Source organism: Penaeus japonicus, unplaced genomic scaffold, assembly GCF_977035675.1.
Source record: "Penaeus japonicus unplaced genomic scaffold, GWHDUDI00000001_assembly GWHDUDI00000034, whole genome shotgun sequence".
Classification (NCBI taxonomy): domain Eukaryota; kingdom Metazoa; phylum Arthropoda; class Malacostraca; order Decapoda; family Penaeidae; genus Penaeus; species Penaeus japonicus.
This window is the reverse complement of record NW_028234436.1, coordinates 20,376,531-20,386,530: the sequence shown is the minus strand read 5'-3', so window position 1 is coordinate 20,386,530 and position 10,000 is coordinate 20,376,531. Positions and strand designations below refer to the sequence as shown.

Genomic DNA, 10,000 nt, shown 5'->3' with positions numbered 1-10,000 from the left:
CATGAAATGACTTCCTCCATCTCCCACAGGTGACACGGCGTCTGTCCCCTCGCATAGACGACGTCGCCCGGGCGATGTACCCGCCCTTGGACCCCCGGCTGCTCGAGGCAAGGTGCTCTGCCCTCATCCTCACCCTCACACTTTTGGCTTGGCACGCCCGCTACCTCACCTCGAACACGACGGTGACTCTCATTAATGAGGCCCTGGCTGATATGGATCGTCACCTTTCGGTATGTCTTCGTTGGTTGGGGAGGGGTGGGGAGGGGTAGGGTTGGGGTGGAGAGGGATGGGGAGGGGTGGGGTGGGATGGGGGTGATGGGGAGGGGTGGGGTTGGGATGGGGAAGGATGTGGAGGGATGGGGAGGGGTGGGGTTGGGATGAGGAGGGGTGGGGAGGGGTGGGGAGGGGTGGGGAAGGATGGGGAGGCGTGGGGAGGGAAGGCGAGGGATGGGGAGGGGTGGGGAGGAATTAGGAGTGATGAGTGATGGGGAGGGTAGTTAGGCAGGGGTGTCTAATGGTTGGGTGTGTGGTAGGTTTTGTTGTTTTTTGTCTATGGTTATCATTTTTTTTTTTTTTTTGTATCATTGTGTTTTTGTTATTATGTCGTGTTTTTTTTTCTTTCTTTCTTTCTTTTCCCTCTCTCTAGATCTCCTTTTCTCCCTTCACCCTTCCCTGTCCCTCTCTATCCCTTCCCTTTTCCCCTCTTCTCTCATTTTCGTCCTTTCCCATAAAATCATATACACATGTGCGTATATAAACACGATGTATCCCTAACGCAGTGTCTATCCTGCCTCAACGTACACTCGCGCGGGTCAAATATACATAATACACATACAGAAAGAACCGTTACTATGTTATTCACTCTAAGCTCATCAAATTACACAAGCAATGTAAAACTAGACGTAGGCTCTTGTTAGCAGTTGTGAGTCAGATACCGGTCTTGTTTAAAACGTGTTTGTCTCTACGTGGCATATGCTGTTTTATTACGTTGTGTGATCGGATTTCTTAAAATTTATTAGTCAGTATGGAGCGTTTTTACCGTTTATTAGTAATGTTATTTGTTTTATTATTGTCACTTTCATCGTTTCGTTGGTATGACGAATATTGCTACAATTATTATATATATTATTATTGTTGTTTGGTATTATTCGTAGTTCTGTCGTTATCACCATCACCATCATTATCACTTTCGTTGTTGTTGTCTTCGCTTTCATCTTTATCGTAATCATCATCATCATTCGTATTTATCTTAACAAATATCATTATCGTTCCCATTATCACTAACATTATCTTATTAACATGAACATCATCTTAGTACCCAACGTATTGCCCAGACACGCCTGGCGGTCACCACCGTGTCTGGGCAATACGGTGGGTAAAGACCAAGCTCAGGTCGAGTCAGCACTCGTTGGCACATTCTCTCACGAGTCGGCACACGCTGGCAGAGGCGGGCTCGCCTCAGTGCATATAAGCCCGTCAGCGCATCTTTTCCGCAAACCTAGCTTATCCTTATCCTCATCATCTTAATGTCTGTAGTACTAAAAAAGCTACAGCGTTTATATAAATAGTTTCTGTTATTTTTATTAATTATTATAGCGGTTGTCATAATTATGATTATCATCATTTTACTTATCAAATTGGTACATTCTATTGTTATCACTAAGATTATAATATTAGTCTTATTATTTTCATATTCCGTCTTTCTAATTATTGTCGATTTTTTTAAGAACAAAGAACTTACAAAAACAAGAAAACTAATATTGGTTCATTATTTAATACCATTGCTTATATATGATTGTAGTATTATATATATATATCTTTTAAAAATAGATATATTCTTATATTCAAATGATAGAATTCTAACTACATTACATATGCTTATAAGATCACTTTCAATAATCGAGAATTAGAGGAAAATGTTTTTGGAATATCTAACATAATTATCAAGTTTATGTGATGTAATTAACTAATTCATTAAATGCCAAAACAAAAGTCCTTAAAATAGCATTGAACATAATTAAAAATGTCATTATTCATTATACCATACAACATAATTAACCTGTTCATTAAAATGCTTCCCTCAAAATTAAATTAGAATATTGTTATATCATCCAACTTAACCTTCCAGTTCATGACACTGCTTCCTCAAAACTGTAATTAGAATATTATGAACTATTATGTAACATATATTAACTATGTGAGAAAGATGGTAGAATGCAATAACGCATTTGTATTTACATATTAACTAGTTCATCAAATGTAAATGGAATATTATGCACAATCATGCAACATATATCAGCTAGTTCATTAGTAAATTTGTTCACTGTAAATGACACTTGAATATCAATTGAATATCACTGAATCAGGCCATGCAACATAGTTAAGTTTATTTCTTTCCTCTCCTAGGTACTGCGTGAGGCTGCAATGGCACATGAAACATTCCACGGTTGCTTTACAGAAGATGCAACATGTGATACTGCAGAATGTTGAAAACCATGCTACCATGCAACAATGGTGTAATTTCTTAGGGTGCATTTAAGTTACTAGTTACCGCATCTAAAGTAACAATTTACTACGTATGAAGTAGATATATATCATGCATGTGGTAACTGAAGTGGATTTTTACCCTGTCTGAAGTAATTATTACCATGCATGAAATATCTATTTTAACATGTCAGAAGGACTTATTTATCATACATTTTACCATGTCCAATGTAGCTTAACAAGAGGTAACTGTCTACCATGTTGGAAGTACTTATTTACCATGCATAAAACAGCTATTTACCATATATAAGGTAAGTATATACCGTGTTATTATCAAGCATAAAGTATCTATTTACCATATCTGAAATAGTTATGTCATGCGTCAGGTAACTACTATATTTACATGTCTCCGAGCACTGGAGTGACTAAAAGCAAAAATATGAAGTGTTTTACTTAGTAAAACATTGAGCTACCTTGTGTGCATTAAATCAATATTTACCATGTTGCTAGAGTAACCCTAAGTATATAGAGCATATATATAGAATATTACTTGGTTGTAGTTTCCTCCAGGTGAAGAAGGAGAGGGAGGGAAACAAATGAATAATTTTAAAATATCATTATTGATAATCTAAATTATTGTAAAGGGCGACAAAAATGTGTCCTTTGGCAAAAAAACAGGTGCGAAAGTTTGATGTGATCTTATAGGTAAAAAACCAAAGGTATGAAAGGTACAGATTTGTTTTTGTACTTTGCATAGTGATCTCTTATTAAATTGCTGTTTATAAAGTCTTCATATATTGATTTTATGTAAAAATATGGTTGTATAATTATGTTGCAAGGGTTTATGTGTTTACCATTATATCATGCAACTGATATAGTTTTGTTGTTAACTCTTACTATGGGATTTCTTTGTTGAATAAGGCACTAGAGATTTTATGTATATATTGAAATTTTATAGATCTGTATTTGTAATCAAAGACTTATCACCCACAAATGCATATGCTACCACCAAATGCAGACATACACAGACACAGAAGTACATATGCGGACACAGAAGTACATATGCGGACACAGAAGTACATATGCAGACACAGAAGTAGATACACAGACATAGAAGTACATATGCGGACACAGAAGTACATACACAGACACAGAAGTACATAAGCAGACACAGAAGTACATACACAGACACAGAAGTACATAAGCAGACACAGAAGTAAATACACACAAAAAGAAGTACATTCACCAACAGAAAAATACATACACATACATTTAGACAAGTATGTATAAACAAAAATAAATGACCAATGGCAAGGAACTAATCCCCCGCTTTTTATGGTTAGTTACGAAGCTTAACTTATTTTGAAAAAGCTAAGACGTTTGAGTCATTTGCATCCAGCTTTTTATAACCTGGAAATATAACAATAAAATGAAACGCCATTAAGACAAACACTATCTGCACACAATAAAAAAGTAAAAAAAAGAAAAAGGTTATCCAAATCTTTGCTAGTATCCAAAACTAGCCATTATATATTTTTTCAGTTTATCATCAATAATACTTATGACAGATGATGGTAATGGTGTACGAAATACTATGTAAAATCACAATCAAAATGTCTTTCTATAATATTTTCTAGGGTTTTGTATTGTATGCAAAAGTCTGTTGTAAATAAATTTCTTTATAAAGGATATTCAGATTATTTATCTTTTCCTTATATTCATCATAAAAAAAGAAATTTGAACACTGTTGAAAGAATAATAGATGCTCTATCATTGATGAACCTGTCTTTTGGATCATTTATTGCAAAATTATTTATTGAGTATGGCTGAAGATCAAGTAAGCACCAGAACAGATAAAAAAAATAATTAAAAAAAAAGGCTAATGTTTTATACCTACACAATGGATGATGATGATGACTATAGAGAAAAAATGCAATAAGACAGAAAACCAACATTTTTATGTCATCATTTTTATTTTTTCTTATCAAATACAACAAATTTCCTTACAAATGCATCTGAAGCACAAAAAAAAATTGAGACAAGAGAATGTAAAAAAAAAAAGAAAAGATAAAAACAAAACAAAAAAACAAAGAGGGACTGACTCCGCACACCGACTGCATTCCCATCTCAGAAATTCTGGACGGACGAGAGGCAGCGGTCGGTGAAGAAATGGTGCCTCTTCTTGACTGGGGGCGGCGCATTGTACACCTCGCCTGACTGTTTCTTGGCAAAGAACTGGAGGACAGAGGGTGTCTTTTCCTTCTTTTCTTCGTCTTCATCTTCATTCCTTTAAAGGGGGAAGATAGATATAGATCAAGAAACAGAGAAGGGAAGATTAACTATACCTTTTGGTTGGCAGATAGAACAAAATTACCCTTTGCTTTGTTGATTACTAAAGGAAATGATTTCTAGCTTTTCTATAGGTCCCTTATGATAATAATGATAAAAATGATAATGATAATAATGATAATGATGATTAACATCATCATAATAATAATAATAATAATAAAGTTACTAAAAAGGGTAGACGGAAAAAAAGAAAAAAAAGAGTGGATAAAAGAGGGGGAAAATAGAAAAAAAGAGAGATCTCATTTAGAAATAAAATGAAGAGTCAAAATCTCTGAGCCCATAGTTAAAAACACAATTCAAAAGTCTCTTACCATGAAGCTGAGATGCATTTTTCATCAGCAATCTTCTCGGCAGTTGACCATGAGAAACGTACAATGCCAGGGAAACCAAATACCCTGTCGATCGAGTTCATCAGGAAGTTCTTCGTAACGGCATCTGGACGTGATAGAGGGATATGGGTGAGTTTTGAAACAATTACTGCTGCAGGAGAAAATAGATTAAAATAAATAAATAAAATGTAAGGATGTCGAGTTCAAACCATAATGCAGGAAATAAGTGAGTTTTATCTATCAAGCCTTAAATTATAATAAGAAACTGCTGCATTTCGTAAAAATCCTAATATCAACTTATTGTAATATGGTAGGAAACTTGCAGCACACTTTCACAGTTCTAGAAAGTGCATAGACATTTTCAATTCCTATTCATCAGCCTCTGTCATTATCCTTTGATATTTTGTGGCTATATACTGTAGTGCAATGAAATACCTGTAAGAGATAGGATCATAAATCTATTTACTGAAAGAGAAATCAATGAGGGAAAGATGTGCTGGATCTTTTCTACAGAAGGACAAGGAACAAGACTATAATTTTTGAAACAGAAATGCATTAGGGAAACAAAAATGCAATTCTTCTCTCTTTGACTGATACTTCTCTCACACTATAGATATAGAAGAATATGTTGTCTGAAATGGAAAGAATACGGTCTTCTATCTAGGATCAGCTCATGCACTCCTTCACATGCACTCATAAAGAAAAGTTAGATATGAGAATGAATAACTTCACAGAACAAATGCTCATCTGATTATATCTCCAACTGAATTATACATACTTCTGATGAAGATATAACCGAAATACTATGAAGTCATTCATTCTCATTCTTATTTTTTTTTTTCTTAAATAAACAAAGAAACAAATAAACACACACACAATGAAGAACTAACATCAGAACATCCATGACATATGTTACTTACACACACACACACACACACACACACATACACACATACACATACACATACACATACACATACACATACACATACACATACACATACACATACACATACACATACACATACACACATATACACACACACATGCACTTACACACATACACATACACATACACATACACATACACATACACATACACATACACATACACATACACATACACATACACATACACACACATACACACACACACACACACACACACACACACACACACACACACACACACACACACACACACACACACACACACACACACACACACACACACACACACACACACACACACACACACACACACACACACACACACACACACAAACACACACACACAGAGCTAAATAAATGTTTGAAATGAGAATGATTCAATTATGAACAGAATCAGAGAAACTATGTATTCAGTTTTTTTTCCCTTTCCTTTTCACACAAAGCAGTCATAGATAAGCTGCCTAACATGATAACTATCTAAATGTCATATCATTGCACAAATTGGAACAAATAAATAGTTACAACCAATCTAGCCCCTGTTTGCAAACTGTTTCAAAATATTCATAGCAGTAGAGAAATAGTCTTTTACAGTCCTCAACAAACAAATACACATGCACACAAAGAAACACAAAACTATGAATGATGTGAAATTCTAAAAAACTAATCTTGGAAGAAAAAAAATCCACTGTCCTTAATACAAATACAGTAACAGTGACCTGATACATGTTTTATCTATGAATGTTTTGTTTTGATAAGTTTTAATGTATTTCCTGACATCATGGCTTCACTGGTATAAAGTTCTTTATATATAAGTTTATCTATATCAACTTCAAGTCCATGATATATGCAGAGAATCTGAATGATTCCATAAAAGGAAGATAAAGTAACATCAGAAATCCATGACTTATGACGCAACATGGTGTTTTATTCCTTCATATCCATGAATATGTTTTCTACATTCACCACAATAAGCGATGTTCATTACCTCCCGGGTATCCGCTTCCCCAGTTGTCAATTTCGATGCCTTCTGGAAACTTCCAGTTCTTCAGGGCTCTATCACGAGCAACCTGAAATAAATGTAATAGCATAAACATCACAGCATTGAAGCCTTTTCGTAAAATATGTACAAAACACACAAACATTAAATATTAGGAGGCTGAAAGGAATATAATACATTTCATTTCATCTGTGATAGCTGCAGTTTAATGGAGAGAGAGAGAGAGAGAGAGAGAGAGAGAGAGAGAGAGAGAGAGAGAGAGAGAGAGAGAGAGAGAGAGAGAATAGAGAGAAAGAGAGAGAGAGAGAGAGATAGAGAGAGAGAGAGAGAGAGAGAGAGAGAGAGAGAGAGAGAGAGAGAGAGAGAGAGAGAGGGAAGATAGAGAGAGAGAGAGAAAAAAAAAAAAAAAAAAAAAAAAATAAAATATATAAAATATATATATATATATATATATAATATATATATATATAATATATATATATATATATATATGCATTTTTCATAAGAAAAGAAAGAAAAACAAAGAAACTTACCTTTGCACAGATACTAGCGCCGGACACACAGGGGAATAGAGCATCAGCCTTTTTGGCAACGGTAATCTTAATAGTAGGGAAAATACCCTGAAGTTTATCCTGAAAAACAAACATCGTTGACTGTGATATACATACATACTGTACAACATAATCATTTATTGCTTAATATTCATACATAGATTTGCTTACGCAGGGTCCAGGATGGGTTTTATTTCTGAGCGAGGCAGCTTCAGCAACATACCTTGATTTTTCCTGCTCCCTTTTAGTCACTCATTGTAGAGCTAGAGCCATTTTTGTTTTGTTGTTTTGTATTTTTTACTGTTTTTGGAGATTTATATCTGTCATATCACAGGCTCTATCAATTCTGCAGTTGACTAAAATTGTAGTTCAGGGTCCATATCAACTCATTTTTTTCTTTATACTTAATGTGAAATGTTTTAAGGGAGGGCAAAAAGTAACTTTATTTTTTTTTATTTGTGTGCTGTCACAAACAAACACAAAACTTATAACCATCCAAAATAAAGGTAACATGAAGAGGAAGGAAACTTGTGCTTTTGACAGTGAGTGCCACAATAAAAGGCATCCCTACTGGCACAGGGACACATTATAGGCATTGGGCATGGTTTGAGTCACCTTCCTCCTCTCGCTCTGCCTGCACATCTTTCATCTGTGGTACTTTAGAGCAAGAGGTCAGGAACTTGCTATGTGTCATCGCTCTATAGAGATAGTGCTTGCTAGAGACCATAGATGGGTGCCATTCAAGGCTCCCTCTCCTCTGCTGGTGCTAGAAGAAAGTGGTGCCATCTAGGTTTTGGATGTGAGTTGAAAACCATTTTGGTTAATATTACAACAGTTATAATAACTATGACTACAATCGTCAGCATCACTCACTCATTACTCAATAACATAGTGATCCAAAATCCCCAAATCGTCAGGCCAGAGCTCCTGCGTCATGTATGACAAAAAAACACGTCACCCGTCATTAACGGGTTAACTGTACTTAGTATTTGTATTTCCTTATTCAAATATAATGGTTAATTAACCCATTGCGGACAGGTGTTATGACATACATGCCGTAGGAGCTTTGGTCTGACGACAGGCGTCATGACGTACATGAAGTTCAGGAATTTTGAATCACTGTGCTATTTAATTTTACTATGAAAAAGGAATGAGTATTGATGGGTACTGCAGTCATAATTACTATAATTACCGTAATATCGTGCTAGCTTAACGTAAAAAACCTAGATGGCACAACTTTTTCCTAGCACCAGCAGGAGATAGAGTCTTGAATGGCACCCATCCACAGTCTCTAGTAAGCACCATCTTTATAGAGCAATGGCACACTCTAAGTTGACGAACTCTTGCTCAAAAGTACAGCCAATGAAAGGTGTGCAGGCAGAACGGGAAGAGGAAGGTGACTCAATCCATACCCAGTGTCTAAAATGTGCTCCTGTGCCAATATGGATGCCTTTCACTGTGGCACTCACAGTCACAAGCACAGGTTTCATTCGTCTTCCCTACCTCTTCTTGTTATCTTTATTGTAGGTGGTTACATGTTTCGTATTTGTTCATGACAGCACAAAAATACGAAAAAATAAAGTTGCCTTTTGTCCTCCCATAAAACAGCAATACTTCTATCACACTGAGTATAAAGAAAATGATGAGCTAATATGGATAATATACTACAACTTTAGTCTACTGCAGCACTGATAGAGCCTGTCATATGGCACATATAAGTCTCTAAACTCAATAAAACACACAGAAAAATAAAACACAAAAAACGCTCATTTTACAATGAATGACTGAAAGAGAGTGGGAAGATTCAAATTATATTGCTTCAAGAAGTCTCTCTTTAAAGTAAAACCTATCCTGGAGGCTGGGCAAGCAAACTTATCCCCGTCTGCAATGGGTTAAGAAACAAGCAAAACAATACCCCCAAATATGATTATTTCTATTTGGTTGAAATGTTACATTACAGTTGTACAAATGGGGCTCATAATTCTAAATAAATATGTTTGAATTTGTGAATATCCTAATTTTTATAATAATGCCTTCCCAACAATATAAATCTTATAATAATAAATGTACCAATCTCTGTCATTTCTTTTCATATAGTGGAGAATACCTATGGGGGTCTTGTAATATAATTCATGTGTAGGGGAGGACAGGACCCAAAATATCATGCATTAGATTTTTGTGAGCAGGATATACATTGCCAAGAGGCATTACAAAATAATTATATGATATCAAGCCAGCCACATGATTGACAAGATCAGACAATGAACATGGCATTCCCAAGGCCCATGTACCTCCTGTACATGCTCAATCCCCAGTTAGTTCAATTGAGTCACAAAAAG

General features: G+C 35.5%; 2 protein-coding genes across 2 annotated transcripts in view; one reads left to right on the top strand and one right to left on the bottom strand.

The window, feature by feature from the left end:
• LOC122243165 (transmembrane protein 98) overlaps window positions 1–4,173 on the top strand; it is a 15,532-nt gene extending 11,359 nt beyond the window's left edge. The window contains exons 5-6 of the mRNA XM_086530923.1: window positions 30–230; window positions 2,407–4,173. Coding sequence (XP_086387049.1) covers window positions 30–230; window positions 2,407–2,490 — 285 coding nt within the window. The 3' untranslated portion in view covers window positions 2,491–4,173. The remainder of the gene's footprint in view (window positions 1–29; window positions 231–2,406) is intronic.
• Window positions 4,174–4,438: 265 nt separating this feature from the next.
• The window catches only part of LOC122243166 (ribonuclease H2 subunit A), a 10,641-nt gene continuing 5,079 nt past the window's right edge, over window positions 4,439–10,000 (bottom strand). Inside the window, exons 4-7 of the mRNA XM_043000657.2 lie at window positions 7,644–7,742; window positions 7,099–7,180; window positions 5,145–5,268; window positions 4,439–4,771 (exon numbers count right to left, since the gene is read on the bottom strand). Of these exons, the coding sequence (XP_042856591.1) occupies window positions 4,612–4,771; window positions 5,145–5,268; window positions 7,099–7,180; window positions 7,644–7,742 (465 nt within the window). The 3' untranslated portion in view covers window positions 4,439–4,611. The remainder of the gene's footprint in view (window positions 4,772–5,144; window positions 5,269–7,098; window positions 7,181–7,643; window positions 7,743–10,000) is intronic.